Source organism: Raphanus sativus, unplaced genomic scaffold, assembly GCF_000801105.2.
Source record: "Raphanus sativus cultivar WK10039 unplaced genomic scaffold, ASM80110v3 Scaffold0134, whole genome shotgun sequence".
NCBI classification, from domain to species: Eukaryota; Viridiplantae; Streptophyta; class Magnoliopsida; order Brassicales; family Brassicaceae; genus Raphanus; species Raphanus sativus.
In genome coordinates, this window is record NW_026615454.1 from 4,970 (window position 1) to 20,323 (window position 15,354).

At 36.2% G+C, this 15,354-nt stretch overlaps 2 protein-coding genes and 2 pseudogenes across 2 annotated transcripts; 1 reads left to right on the forward strand and 3 right to left on the reverse strand.

The window, feature by feature from the left end:
• Positions 1–2,770: 2,770 nt before the first annotated feature.
• Positions 2,771–3,670, reverse strand: LOC108816470 (cytosolic sulfotransferase 18-like). The gene has a single exon (XM_018589048.2). The coding sequence runs from the start codon at positions 3,668–3,670 to the stop codon at positions 2,771–2,773; it is 900 nt and encodes a 299-aa protein (XP_018444550.1).
• Positions 3,671–6,323: 2,653 nt separating this feature from the next.
• Positions 6,324–7,146, forward strand: LOC130501248 (uncharacterized; annotated as a pseudogene).
• Positions 7,147–7,835: 689 nt separating this feature from the next.
• Positions 7,836–9,036, reverse strand: LOC108816290 (cytosolic sulfotransferase 18-like; annotated as a pseudogene).
• A 4,541-nt stretch (positions 9,037–13,577) lies between these two features.
• LOC108816627 (cytosolic sulfotransferase 18-like) lies at positions 13,578–14,795 on the reverse strand. Its single transcript, XM_018589191.2, has one exon. The coding sequence runs from the start codon at positions 14,710–14,712 to the stop codon at positions 13,684–13,686; it is 1,029 nt and encodes a 342-aa protein (XP_018444693.1). The 5' UTR covers positions 14,713–14,795; the 3' UTR covers positions 13,578–13,683.
• Positions 14,796–15,354: the final 559 nt, after the last annotated feature.

A 15,354-nucleotide genomic window follows, 5' to 3' on the forward strand; every position in this document is an offset into this window, starting at 1 on the left:
AAGGTCAGGGTATCATCAGATCAGAATGCAGGAGAGTGATATTGAGAAAACTGCATTTCGCACGCATGAAGGTCATTACGAGTTTTTGGTTATGCCTTTTGGCCTGACCAATGCTCCGGCCACCTTTCAAGCTCTGATGAATGAGGTGTTCAAGCCATTTCTTCGCAAGTTTGTGCTAGTGTTTTTTGATGACGTTTTGGTGTATAGCCCCTCGCTTGAAGAGCACATTATCCATTTAAAACAAGTATTGAAGGTGTTCGATGAGTACAAGCTATTTGCAAACATGAAGAAATGATCCTTTGGTCAAGCGCAAGTTGATTATCTTGGCCATATTATTTCGGCAGCAGGAGTAGCAACTGATCCAGCTAAAACAGAGGCAATGAGAGTTTGGCCTTCACCAAAAACAGTGAAGCAATTGAGGGGATTTTTGGGTCTCACTGGTTATTACCGGAGATTTGTTCAAGGTTATGGTTTCATTGCCCGTCCGTTGACAGAGCTGCTACAAAAGGATCAGTTTGAGTGGTCACCTAAGGCTGAGCAGACGTTTGATGAGTTGAAGAAAGCGATGTGCTCTGCTCCAGTGTTGGCTTTACCTGATTTCAATGAGGTCTTTGTGGTGGAGACAGACGCGTCCGGGTTTGGGTTAGGAGCGGTGTTAATGCAACGAAAGAAACCAATTGCTTATTTCAGCTATGCTTTATCAGAACGCGAGAAGCTTAAGCCAATTTATGAACGAGAGTTGATGGCGGTGGTGTTTGCTATCAACAAGTGGAAACATTATTTGATTGGGCGTCATTTCCAGGTGCACACTGATCAGAAGAGCCTTAAATTTCTTTTGGAGCAGAAGGAAGTGTCTCTGGAATATCACAAATGGCTTACACGTTTGTTGGGTTACGATTTTGAGATTGTGTATAAACCGGGAGTTGAGAATAAAGCTGCGGATGGGTTGTCGCGTATGCTTGCTTCGGAGGTGGAAACTGGCAGTTCTCAGCTGCTTGCTCTGACAGTGCCTCAGGCTATTCAGTTACAAGATCTGTTTGCTGAGATCGAGCAAGATTCCTATTTGAAGTCGATCACACAAAAGTGTTGAACAATGAAGAGGTTAAACCAGGCTTCAATTTGGTTCAGGGCAGAGTTTTTTACAAAGGTCGTCTCATGATTCCTGCGACGTCTGTGTTTATTCCGGTGTTATTGAGAGAGTATCATGATACACAGATAGGAGGTCACTCGGGAGTCTTGCGTACTTTGAAGCGTCTTCAGCAACAGTTTCACTGGAGAAAGATGAGGGCTCGAGTTCAAGCTCACATGGCTGCTTGTGTAGTTTGCCAAACTCACAAGTATTCAACACTTTCTCCAGCAGGGCTGATGCAACCTCTTCCGGTTCCGTCTCAGATTTGGCAAGATGTGAGTATGGATTTCGTGGAGGGTTTACCAATTTCAGGAGGGATCAATGTCATTTTTGTGGTGGTTGATCGTCTGAGCAAGTTCAGTCATTTCATCGGGTTGAGACATCCGTTTATGGCAGCTGACGTAGCGGCGAAGTTTACGTCTGAAGTGGTTAAGCTTCATGGGTTTCCGGCATCTATTGTGTCTGACAGGGACCGCATCTTTCTGAGTTCTTTTTGGAAAGAAAGTTTCAAGTTAGCAGGCACTACGTTGAAGTTCAGCTCTGCTTTTCATCCTCAAACGGATGGACAAACTGAGGTCCTTAACCGCTGTTTGGAAACATTCTTAAGGTGCTTTGCTTCAGTTCATCCTAAGAAGTGGTCTAAGTACTTGATGTGGGCTGAATACTGGTATAATACGTCTTTTCACACGGCTTTAAACACTACTCCTTTTAAAGTTGTTTACGGTCGTGACCCACCGTCGTTGCTGCGTTTTGAGGATGGTTCTACGAAAAACTTTGAGTTGGAACAGCAGCTTCGGGAACGAGATGAAATGTTGCAGGAGATTCAAGAAGCTTTGAATCGTGTGCAGATGAGAATGACAAAAGCGGCTAATAAGCACAGACGTGAGGTTGAGTTTGCTGTGGGTATGAAAGTGTTTTTGAAGCTACGACCGTATCGACAACAGTCAGTCAGTAGGCGTTTCTGTCAGAAGTTGGCTGCTCGTTTTTACGGTCCGTTTGAAGTGTTGGAGCGCATTGGAAAGGTAGCTTACCGCTTACAGTTACCTCCGTCAGCGAAGATTCATAATGTGTTTCACGTGTCACAATTGAAAGAGGTAGTGGGTTCTGATGTTCATGTGTCGGAGTTACCAAAAGTCTTCTGATGATGGTCGTTTGGGGTTAGTTCCTGAGAAAGTGTTGGAGGTTCGGTATGATCGTTCGGGCTCTTTGGAGGTGTTGTTGCAGTGGATTGGGCTTCCTCTTCATGAGTGTTCATGGCTGCTAGCAGATGAGGTCGATCGCCTGTATCCAGAATTTGAACTTGAGGACAAGCTTCGTCTTTTTGGGCCGGGTATTGTTATGCCCCGAAGTGCTTACGTGAGGAAGAGGAAGAAGGGAAGTGAGGAAGAAGTAAAAGAAGACTGAAGATAATGAAAGACTCTGTGGCAGGGAGAGGGTTTCATTAAAAGAAAGAGATAGTTTAATAAATACAGAGATTGTCAGTTAGATTCTTTTTATCGAAATTGTATTGAGTGAAACTGAGTCTATGGAGAGCTGGATCTCATCTATGGCGATCTGGTGATCGTAGCTCTGATTAACGGGGTTAATCAGTAGCGAGTTGTATTCAGTTCTTTCTTTCGTTTTCTCGTTGTGAATAAAGTACTATGTAATTCTCTCTTTACAACTTTGTTCATAACAATCTCCTTTGTTAGCTTCAAGATTCTTCATTGTCTCGAAGCTGCAAAGGTTCACAACTTTCTCAACAACCCCACTCTTCTCTTCCTCAGCTGTGAATCCATAACTCATGAACTCAGCCAATCTCTTCACACAAGGCAAAGGATCAGCTCTCACTGTCTCGTACTTGAGGAACAAAATCTTATCTGGATTCTCTTGGTGAGCTTTCCAATAACCCAGGACATGATCAAGATAAGGACCGTACGCACATAAACCTTTACAGAACATATCAAAACACTCCTCAAGACTATTGAGCGGGCCATGTTCCAACCTTTGCTTTTGGAAGAAACTCCACCTGGAGATAAAAGTGTCCTTTGGGTCTCTCCAGATGTAAACCATCTTACAACCCGACTTCACAACCGAATCGGGTAAGAAATCGTGTGGCATATGGGTTGAAAAAAGATGGTTCCCTTTGTCTTGGAGAACATCAATGTTAGGGAACTGAGGGAACTGGATCTCAATGAAAGGAATAAGTTCGTGAGGGTTACGTTTGAGGAGAGGGTTTGTGGAATCTTCGAAGCGAGATCGATTGGCTATTGCGAATGTTAGTGATTTCAGCCAAGTAGAACCTGTCTTTGGGTAGCTACAAACGAGGAAGTCTTTGGGTCGCGCTTGGAAGAACTCTCGTGCGTAAAGGGTACCTTCAAGGAAAAACTGTATCCACCAATGACCACCGTACCCAATTAGGGGAGCTTTGGGCCTCCAGCCTTTCACGTGAGGCAACGTGGTGATCAGGTCTTGGTACCGTTTCTGATCCTTCTCGAACTCTGTTGACTTGGTCTCGTCATGGTTTGGCACGGTAGTGTCGGATACGGTCTCTGTTGCCATTGGAGATGGAGGAAAAAGATTGGAGGACTTGTGTTTCTGATCTGTGATAGATGGTCGTTTGGACAAGATCAATCATAGCAGGCTTTTTTTATTAGAAGCACCGATAGAGACATTGACGTCTGTTATTTTTAATTGTTCCTTTTCTAGAAGTTATATTAATCGTAATTACTATATTTCATTTTTGGTATACCTGCTTTCACTAAACATTAGTATAAAAATATACGGGCCACTAGCCACATGCTTCGTGTGCTTGTACCGAGGACCGGATCTGTATCTTTTACATTTAGTAATAAAGTTAACTAGACACTGACCCGCCTCTTTTAAGGACGGAAATTATTTAAACAAATCTTTTTAATTGTTACCGATATTAGAATATACAAATTATACAAATTTGAATAATATTGTTTTTGGTTATAAAATATACACATTTTTTAAATTAAAACTTATATAATGAAACCTCTATAAATTAATAAAGTTGGAATTACACCAAAACTATAAAAAAATTAATTTATAGAGGTTATTAATTCATTGATATAATAATTGAACCAAAAAATTCAATGTTAGAACTATAAAATTATAATATTTATAAAAAAATAGTGTATATTAATTTGTAGAGTATTAATTCAAAGAGTTTATACTGTATATAAATGTTAATATGTGTGAGATTCAAAAATTTATAGGTAAAATATTTAGACAATGCTTTTAATTGTTACTGAGAAAACGAAAAAAAAATCAAATAAACTTTAATTCCACAAAAAATAATGTATTTTTATTATAATATTGTTTGTGGATATATTATATAGTCTTTTTATTTTTAAGTTTCAAATACAATGTTAGTTGGTTAAAATCCAATATTTATAAGGCCTAATGTAAATTGGTTTACATAATCGTATGGTCTTTTATTTGTAAAGTAACACAATTTTAATAATTTTCCAAAATTCATTAGTTAAACCATTTATAATATGTATTTATGTTGGTTTAAATTAAGTTGTTAGTCATGTTGATATATTTAAGGAATCAAACAGATTTAAATAGCCAAACACCTATTATTTTAGAAAATGTCCAAATTTAAATGATAACTTTTAAATGGTAGATAAATTTTAGGACCTAAATTGATATAGTAGATTTTGATTACCCACACGAAACATCTATGAGTATGTCGATTTGGCCACTATATACGATGGTGCCATGGGTGACGGGTCCATGATGGCAGATATTTGGCATGCATGTTGCAGATTCTTTAGGTGCTTATACTTGACAGGACGGTTAAACCGAGAAACCCTAAGAGGAGATGGAGAAACTTTCTTGTTTACGATTTTCAGTATTGTTTTGCGAAAATTGAGACTATAGTGTTGGCTTGTATCATTTGATTAATCAATAAAAAGAAACAAAAAGAAAAGATGAACAAGAATTGTTACAAAAAAAAAAAAGAAGAACAAGAAAAATGTGAAAGGAACAACAAGTCAAGGGAGTTAGTGAAAGCTTTTGTTTGTTAGCTAAAAGTCTTTGTGTTTGCTTGTTGTATTAGTCTAAGTCTAAGTCTAAGTCAAAAATACAAAAAGTATAGGATATATATGAAAATTAGTACTCCTAAGTAGAGATGGCAATTGGGCTTTCATGTCCCGTCCCGAATTGCTGTGGGTTCGGTTTCTGGCGGTATATGGCGAGTCTGTTCCGCGCGAGATACGGTTCTCAAAGTAGTTGTCCAATCCCGTACCGCAAAATATGCAGGTCTTTGTGGGCCGTCCCGCGGGACATCGAATATTACATTGTTTATTTCTACATGCGCAAACAAACATACACAAGAATTGAGTTTCAGCTTGCACATGATCGAGCATATTCTTACAAGATCAATACATTAAGCTTATACAAAACAAAATGTTTTAATTATCATTTATGATGGCTTGAAGAAGCTCCACCGGTGCAGATCAGAGGCGCTTGGGAGACCGGAAGCATCATCGACTCTGAAACCACCATCAACGGAGCTCCATAATGTTTAATCCCCCTCTCTCTCTCTCTCTCTCTCTCTCTCTCTCTCTCTCTCTCTCTCTCTCTCTCTCTCTCTCTCTCTCTCTCCTCTCTCTCTCTCTCTCTCTCTCTCTCTCTCTCTCTCTCTCTCTCTCTCTCTCTCTCTCTCTCTCTCCTCTCTCTCCTCTCTCCTCCTCTCTCCTCTCTCTCTCCTCTCTCTCTCTCTCCTCTCTCTCTCTCTCTCTCTCTCTCTCTCCTCTCTCTCTCTCTCCTCTCTCTCTCTCTCTCTCTCTCTCTCTCTCTCTCTCTCTCCTCTCTCTCTCTCTCTCTCTCTCTCTCTCTCTCTCTCTCTCTCTCTCTCTCTCTCTCTCTCTCTCTCTCTCTCTCTCCTCTCTCCTCTCTCTCTCTCTCTCTCTCTCTCTCTCTCCTCTCTCTCTCTCCTCTCTCTCTCTCTCTCCTCTCTCTCTCTCTCTTCCTCTCTCTCTCTCCTCTCTCTCTCTCTCTCTCTCTCTCTCTCTCTCTCTCTCTGGTGAAAGCAGAAATGGAGACTTATGATTACGGGTCTTCAAAATCCTGCGGTTTAACCCATCCCGCTTTGGGCCCGTCCCGCTTTGAGTCCATCCCGCTTTGAACCCGTCCTGCTTTGAGCCCGTCCCGCGAGCCCGCAATTGTGCGGGCTTATCCAATGGAGGCCCAACCCCTCTCCGCAGCAAGCCTTTATGGGCCAGGCCCACGGTCCAGGTCCTTGATTGTCATCTTTAGAGAAAATCGAGAGTGTTTGATCGTCAAGAGCATCGCCTCATATCCGCTGCGTCGCCTCGTCACTCCAATCCCCTCCGAGAGCCGCTCGTACCGCTCGTACTCAACCGACACATGCTTTGGCTTGAACCAAAACCATTTATGGAGCTTAAACTTGCTGATTATTATATATTTGAGCCATCAATCCTCCTCCAAAGCAATCATATCTGTCCACGGTCCGCCATCGTCGTGCCTCACTGAAAAGGGTTCACCTATCCCCAAGCCGTGATGTCAAACTTAAATTGCCATTATTCGTACATCCATCACAGGTTAGTAGAGTTTGCATTAGCTCTGAATTTGTCACTGGCGCTATTCGGTTTCAAGGTCCATCCTTTTTGTTCGTCAGCTCCAAATCCAAGACCTTGTTACTCTTTGTTTCTGTTGAGATGCACTTAGTCTCTTTGAGGAACTTCGAGGTCGGAGTTAGAGCTGTTCATGGCTCGTTCCACCTCCTTCCAAACCTTGCCATTTGGTCTAATCAACGTCGCGTGCGACCTATTCCATGCTCGTGGTAGTAGCCTATTCAGGGACACATCTGTTGCTTCCCACAGTTCTCCATATATCGAGCAAGACTCTCTTGTTAGCTTTGTTATCCTTTATTTTAGTGTTTCTGCTTTATGTTGTTCATCAAAAATGTCGAGGATCACTCTGGTTATTATCTTGTTACCGTTGAGTATAGCTCCGGGTGTAATCGTTTAAACTCGGTTTAGATTTAGTATAATCGTTTGTGTGACAAAAAAAAGAGAAGATCGAGAGTGTTTGTTTTCTCGTATAAATATGTGTGTGCAATATTGTGTAAAACATCCTTGAGATCAATATAAAAATGTAGACATGAAAAGTGTTCTCTCTTCTCTCTACAACATAAAGCAACATGAGAGTAAAGAGAGTGTATGTGGGCTTGCGTTATGATGAAACACAAGATAAGAAAGAGTAAACAACACATGAAAACAGAGTTGAGCTGCATGAGTTAAGAGAGGTGAAGCCAAGAAAAATCATAACAGCTACATCGACATGAAACAGAAACAAGTTTCATTTAACCAAATATATAAAATTGTACATAGAGAATCAAGGACAAGGAGCATTGGAGCAACCTTATGCTTTAGGTGCCGTATGTCCCATGGGTGACCGGTCATGATGGCAGCGATATTTCGAATACATGTTGCAGATTCTTTAGGTGCTTTAAAACCTTCAAGAATCTTGAAGCTATCAAAGAGATAAGGAGAGAGAGAGAGGACTGTCCTCCTGTTTATGCGAACTAATCTCTTCTAGTCGTTTTGCGCCTTGTGTTTTAGTTTTAATGATTTAAAATGGCAATGAGGCAATCCTCCTTATTTTATGTCATGCAATCATGCACCATATCTCAAGCAAAGTCCAATTCTTTTTTCCTAGTGAAAATACATTCACAAGAACAGAAACAGGTTTTATTCATCCAATATATATGTAACGTAATGAACAAACTTATGCTTTAAACAAGCATACAAGGAACTAACTCAGTTACCATTTTCAAGCAAACCAGTACCCTTGAATTTCTCTTCCATTAACCCATCCATACGAGCTGCCCTATCTGGTGTCAGATAATTTTCCCAATCTCTGGTCTTTCCTTTCCTGAAATACGCGCTCTTTGTGAACGGAGAAGGATGATCTTCCCTCTCCTTATCTCCTTTGTTAACTTCAAGGTTCTTCAACGACTCGAAACTGCAAAAATCACAATTTTCTCAACAACCCCAGTCTTCTCTTCCTCAGCTGTGAATCCATAACCCATGAACTCAGCCAATCTCTTCACATGATGCAAAGGATCAGCACTCAAAGTCTCATACTTAAGGAACAAAATCTGATTCGGATTCTCTTGGTGAGCTTTCCAATAACCTAAGACATGATCAAGATAAGGACCATACGCAGAAATGCCTTTACTAAACATATCAAAAGACTCCTCAAGACCATTGAGCGGGCCACTTTCGGACCTTTTCTTTTGGAAGAAATGCCACAAGGAGATGAAAGTGTCCTTTGGGTCTCTCCAGATGTAAACCATCTTACAACCAGACTTCACAACCGAATCGGGTAGTGACTTGTATGGCATATGAGTTGAGAACAGAGTGTTTCCTTTGTCTTTGAGACCATCAACTTGAGGGAACAAAGGGAACTCGATCTCAATAAAAGGAATAAGTTCGTGAGGGTTACGTTTTAGTAGAGGGTTTGTGGAACCTTCTAAGCGAGATCGATTGGCTATTGCGAATGTTAGTGATTTGAGCCAAGTAGAACCTGTCTTTGGGTAGCTACAAATGAGGATGTCTATGGGTCGCGCTTGGAAGAACTCTTGGGCGTAAAGGGCACCTTCGAGGATAGGCTGTATCCACCAATGACCACAGTATCCAATCAGGGGATCTTTAAGCCTCCAGCCTTTCACGTGAGGAAACGTGGAGATCAGGTCTTGGTACCGTTTCTGATTCTTCTCGAACTCTGTTGACTCTGTCTCGGTCTCGTCATCGTTTCGCACGGTAGTGTCGGTTACACTTTCTATTGCCATTGGAGGACATGTGTTTCTGATAGACATGTGTTTCTGATCTGTATGAGATGAGAGATGGTTGTTGTTCGGACAAAGATCGGTTCAGGGCGGCATTTTATATTAGAAAGCAACGACATTTCTCTGCCCCCTAAATATTTGTATAAAGAAAAATGTTTTTTTTTAAGAAAGAAAAATGTTTAAATTAAAAAGAAGCTATAAAATATAGAGAGTAGATATTTTTGTCCTTACTTTAGCTTTATTTATTTGAGACATTGGTGATTGGTTGGATTTATGTCCTTACTTTAGTTTTATTTATTTTTAAATCACCAAAATTTACTAATCATGTTGTATCTTTATTTTTAATAGTTAAAACTTACATCAAATTTTTATAATTTTTTACCAATCATAATTTAGCCTTATTTTTAAGGTTACAACAAAAAATTTAGAGCAATTCTTTTTCTTATGTGTATTAAGTATAAAATCTAAAACTCTCTTTTATACACTGTAGAATCTGTAAAATAAAAAAAACTATCTATAATATAAAATAAATTAGATAATCAGAATTAAACATCTTTAAATATTTAATTTAATTTTGGGTATTTTTAAATTGATTGAAATATTTTAAATAACATCTTTATTATTTACATATCACATTTTAAATAACAGTAAACTTTGATAATTTATAAAAAATAATATAAATTCTTTAATTGATGAAAATTAATTATTTTATATATACATTACATATTTCACATATTTTATTTTATATATACATTACTATATTTCCTTTTCTAGCTATATATTAATCCTAATTACTATATTTCATTTTGGTATACCTGCTTTCACTAAAAATTGGGGTGATTGGCTCGACCGTAGCTGTAAAAAATTTAGCTGTAAAAGTTTAGTTGTAGGTAAGTTGGTTGTATCTGTAAAATCGTTACTGTAGATTTTTTTGTAGAGACTTTTGCTGTAGTTAAATTTGTTGTAGTTGTAGGTTATATGTTGTAGTTGTAGGTTATATGTTGTAGATATTTCAAAATAAAATATGTGATGTACATATAAAATAATAATTTTTATCAACTAAAATAATTTTTATTAATAATTTTTATAAATTATCATAGTTTACTGTTATTTAAAATGTGATATATATATATATATATATATTATTATTATGTTATTTAAAACATTTCAACAGTTTTTAAAACACCCAGAATTAAAGTAAAATATTTATAAATATTTTATTATGATTATATAATTTATTTGATATCGTAAATAGTTTTTTCATTTTAAAGTTTCTACAGCCTATAAAACAAGGATGTAGATTTTTTGCCTAAAATACATAAGAAAAAAATTTGCTTTAGATTTTTTGATGTAGCTTTAAAAATAAATCTAAAGTATGATTGGTAAAAGTTAATAGTAATTTGTTGTAGCCTTGACTAACAAAATAAAGCTACAACATGATTGGTAAAGTTTAATGCTTTAAAAATAAATAAAGCTAAAATCTATATTATTAAAAGAGAAGTACACATATAGAATGCCCCTTAGTTTTCAGTGTTATTTACACTTCTATGCCACTGACATTAAATAATACTTCCTATTTTAATGCTGTCTTTTCCACTTTGATTAATGCGTTTTCCAAAAATTAAATTTGAATTAAATACACAATTAAATAATACTTCCTATTTTTAATGATTTGTATTTTCCACTTACATTAATGTGTTTTCTAAAATTAAATTTGAATTAAATATACTTCATTAACTTTTCAATTAAATCAATGTCAAATTAAAAAAATACATTTTTGTTAAACAAACAATTCATGGAAATTATAATATCAACTCTTCGTTTAGCAAATCTGAACGAAAAGAATATTATCAAATTTGAATCGAAACTAGATACTATCCAAACGGATTTACCATTTTGTTATCTAGAGAACCATAACCAAACCTTATATGAACGAAATATTTCAGATATTCGAATCTATTTAAATCATATTTATATACTTCAATATGTTAGCTATTTTTCGAGTTAATATCCAAGATATAAGTTATTTTAAGTTGTTTAAAATATTTGAAATATAAAAAATAGTCGAAAGTAAACATCTAAAGTAGATAAACAATAATCAAAACACCAAAATACTTAAAATATAATTTATTCTTCATCCAAATATTCAAGTTAAACCTATTTTAAATTTTTAATTTAGGTACTTTGGCTTACATTACTCAATAATTTAAAGATATATAAATTTACAAAAATTAAAAATAATTTAAACGGGTTATCAAACCCGCAAAGATCCGAATAAAATCGGAGCCAAAGTTTATAAATACCTGAATAGAACTAGAATTTTTAAATTCAAAATCTCAACCCGAATAGATTTTAACCGAATTCGAATGGATATGCAAATATCCACCCCTAACTTAGTTAATATAAAACGATCAAATATTACAAATATACTATTTAGTATAAATAAATAAAAACTGAAAATTGATATCCGTGGCGGTCGCACGGATCAAGATCTAGTAGGAAGTCAAAGCTGAACCAATCATCCACAATTTAATAAAAAGAATACGACTGATTTATATCTTAGGTCACTTTCTAAGGTTTTATTTATTAACCAACTTAAAACTAAAAACATCTTGTTTGTATGCCGTCAGTTTATGTATGAATGTTTGTATTTCAGTTTTGAATGAAAAAAGAAGCATGTCATATGATAAAAAAAACATCTAGTTTGGAATCTTTTCCTTTCGGCTAGCAATTTTAAAATAATAAAAAATTGGAACAGCTCTCTTATCTTCTCCTTTCGGTGGAAAATTCTTTTTAGAAAAATTTGCAACTTGTGTTTTGTAACGGGAATTCGGCCAAACAAAACCTCAACTTTGCACGAATTGCCAAAACAAACATAAACTTTTGGTCTGACCAAAAAAACACTAAACTTTCATTGACTTTCTAATTAATTAACAATATTTTCGTTGACTTGTCAATTTAGCACGCCGTCAGTTAACTTAACATACGTCGTTTATTGTTGTCGTTAAAGTAAAACGACGTTGTTTTAAATGAGATGAAACGACGTCGTTTTATATGATTTGAAAAATAAAAAACAAGTAGCCTCTTGGATTCGAACTCTGGTTGGGTAGGACATATGACAAGGTGTTTTACCACTAGGTTAGTGGCACTTTCAATGTACTTAATAACATATTTAATTTTATTTAGTACTCATTGAATATAATTTTTTTTTCTAAAAACCTAAAAGTATCTTTAAAATTGAAAAAGGAATATTTTTATAAAATTAATTTTGAAATTAAAATTAAAAAATATTTTTTTTCTTAAAAAAATAAAAATTAAAAAATTCAATATCCAGCTTAAAAAATCGAAATTTAATTTTTTTTTATAAAAAAAATTTTATGTTTTCTTAAATTTCGATTTTAAGCTAGATATTGAATTTTTAAAGATTTTTTATTTTTTAAGAATTTTTTTTCATTTTAATTTCAAAAATTAATTTTATAAAAATATTCTTTTTCAAATTTTTTGAAATTTTAAAGATATTTTTAAGTTTTTAGAAAAAAAAATTTATATTCAATGAGTACCAAATGACATTAAATATGTTAGTAAGTACATTGAAAGTGCCACTAGCCGAGTGGTAGAACACCTTGTCATATGTCCTACCCAACATGTGTTCGAATTCAGGGGGCTACTTGTTTTTATTTTTCAAATCATATAAAACGACGTCGTTTCATCTCATTTGAAACGACGTCGTTTTACTTTAACGCCAACAATAAACGATGTATGTTAAGTTAACTGACGGCGTGCTAAATTGGCAAGTCAACGAAAACATTGTTAATTAATTAGAAAGTCAATGAAAGTTTAGTGTTTTTTTGGCCAGCCTAAAATTTCATGTTTGTTTTGGCAATTCGTGCAAAGTTGAGGTTTTGTTTGGCCGAATTCCCGTTTTGTAACTGGTGCTCACCAAGCTACTGCACCTCCTCTGTCAAAGCAGTTTTTGTTTTACTCTGCCACTGCGCAACAACTCCGTCATTTCTCTTCCTTTCGCGAGTGCTCATTCTCTGCCATAAAGCTTCTTCCTTGACATTAATCCACCATGGCGGCCATCGGAGTCTTTCACGCTCCATACTTCACTTTATAGAGGAAGTTCGAGCAAACAACCGTGTTCTAATCGTCCTTCCATCATAATAATTTTTCCGGCCATTTTTTTTTCATTTTGAGCTTCTAGCCTTTAAAATCTGGAGATCGGCTCTGCACATGGTTCATTGACAAATTTAAGAATTGTTTTGCTCATCGTAAATTGTTTTTGTATTAGTTAGTTTAAAATCAATTTAGTTTATGTTTATGATTATTTAAATGCTGATAATACGATAAACGCTAAAATTTAAGATTATATACTTATCCAGTGGCATTAGTTGTAATTAAATGGTTATGCTAAAGATTAGTTCATTTTCTAGTTCAATTTTAATAGTATAGATAGATTTGAACCATAGTATATATAAACTAAACACATAACAATATCTTATGCATGATGTGGCCGTTCACCCCATAAAAATCCCATTCCTTTTTAATATAGCCAATACATTCATGTACCATATAATGCAAAGCCAATTCTTTTTTTCCTATTGATAGTACATTGACATGAGACAGAAACAAATTTTATTCATCAAATAGAATAAGCGTGAAAAGAGGAACAAACATATTTTAAACCAGCATACAAGGATCAGTCATTCCACGAACAAGAAATAGCTCATTTACCATTTTCAAGCAAATCAGTACCCTTCACTTTCTCTTCCATTATCCTATCCATACGAGCTGCCATGTCTGGAGTCAGATAATTTTCCCAATCTCCGATCTTTCCTTTCCTGAAATACGCGCTATTTGTAAAAGGAGAAGAATAATCTTCTCTCTCTTTATCTCCTTTGTTAGCTTCAAGATTCTTCAACGTCTCGAAACTGCAAAGATTCACAACTTTCTCAACAACCCCGTTTTTCTCTTCCTCAGTTGTAAATCCATAACCCATGAACTCAGCCAATTTCTTCACGTGATGCAAAGGATCAGCACTCAGAGTCTCGTACTTAAGGAACAAAATCTGATCTGGATTCTCTTGGTGAGCTTTCCAATATGCCAGGACATGATCAAGATAAGGACCGTAGGCAGAAAAACCTTGACAGAACATATCAAAAGACTCTTCCAAACTAATGAGCGGGCCACTATCTGACCTTTTCTTTTGGAAGAAATGCCACAAGGAGATGAAAGTGTCCTTTGGGTCTCTCCAGATATAAACCATCTTACAACCCGTTTTCACAACCGAATCGGGTAGTAACTTGTATGGCATATGAGTTGAGAACAGAGTGTTCCCTTCGTCTTCGAGACCCTCAACTTGATGGAACAAAGGGAACTCGATCTCAATGAAAGGAATAAGCTCGTGTGGGTTACGTTTTAGGAGAGGGTTCGTGGAATCATCAAAGCGAGATCGGTTGGCTATTACGAAGGCTAGCGATTTGAGCCAAGTGGTACCTGTCTTTGGGTAGCTACAGATGAGGAAGTCATTGGGTCCTGCTTGGAAGAACTCTTGCGCGTAAAGGGAACCTTCGACGATAGGCTGTATCAACCAATGACCACCGTACCCAATCAGGGGATCTTTGGGCCTCCAGCCTTTCACGTGAGGCAACGTGGAGATCAGGCCTTGGTACCGTTTCAGTTGCTTCTCGAACTCTGTTGACTCGGCCTCGTCATGATTTGGCCCGGTAGTGTCGGTTACGGTTTCTGTTGCCATTGGAGACAGAGGAAGAAGGTTGGAGGAGATGTGTTTTTGATCTGTATGCTATGAGAGATGGTCGTTGTTCGAACAAGATCGGATCAGAGCGGGCTTTTTATATTATAAGTAACGATAGGGACATTAATATTTGTTTCTATTTGTAGTTATATTTATCCATATTAGTATATTCAATTTTGATAAATATTAACTTTCATTGACAACAGATATAATATGGAAATAGACTGGCCACTATCCACATGCTTCATGTGTGTTGTACCAACTACCAAGGACCGGATCTGGCGATCTTCAGAGCCGGCTCATCACCATGCAGGGCCTTGGGCAAAAAAGAGTATTATGCCCTATAATTATTAATTTTAATATTTTTAAAAGTATTAAATAAAACAATATCAAAATCTTAAAAACGTTCAAAGAGACTAACTAATTCTATATTAATTCAAATTTCATTATTAAAATATTTTATGTAAATGTTTTTAAAATTATTTAAATTCAATATTATTATATTAACTTTTTAATTGTTTTAGAGTACGTTCCGAGTCAACTTTTTCCATATCCCTATTTCTCTACACACAATCTCTTAAAATTAAGAAATGAGATATAAAGGCATGAGAGGAATTACCTCGTGCACTCCAAGGCTGTCAT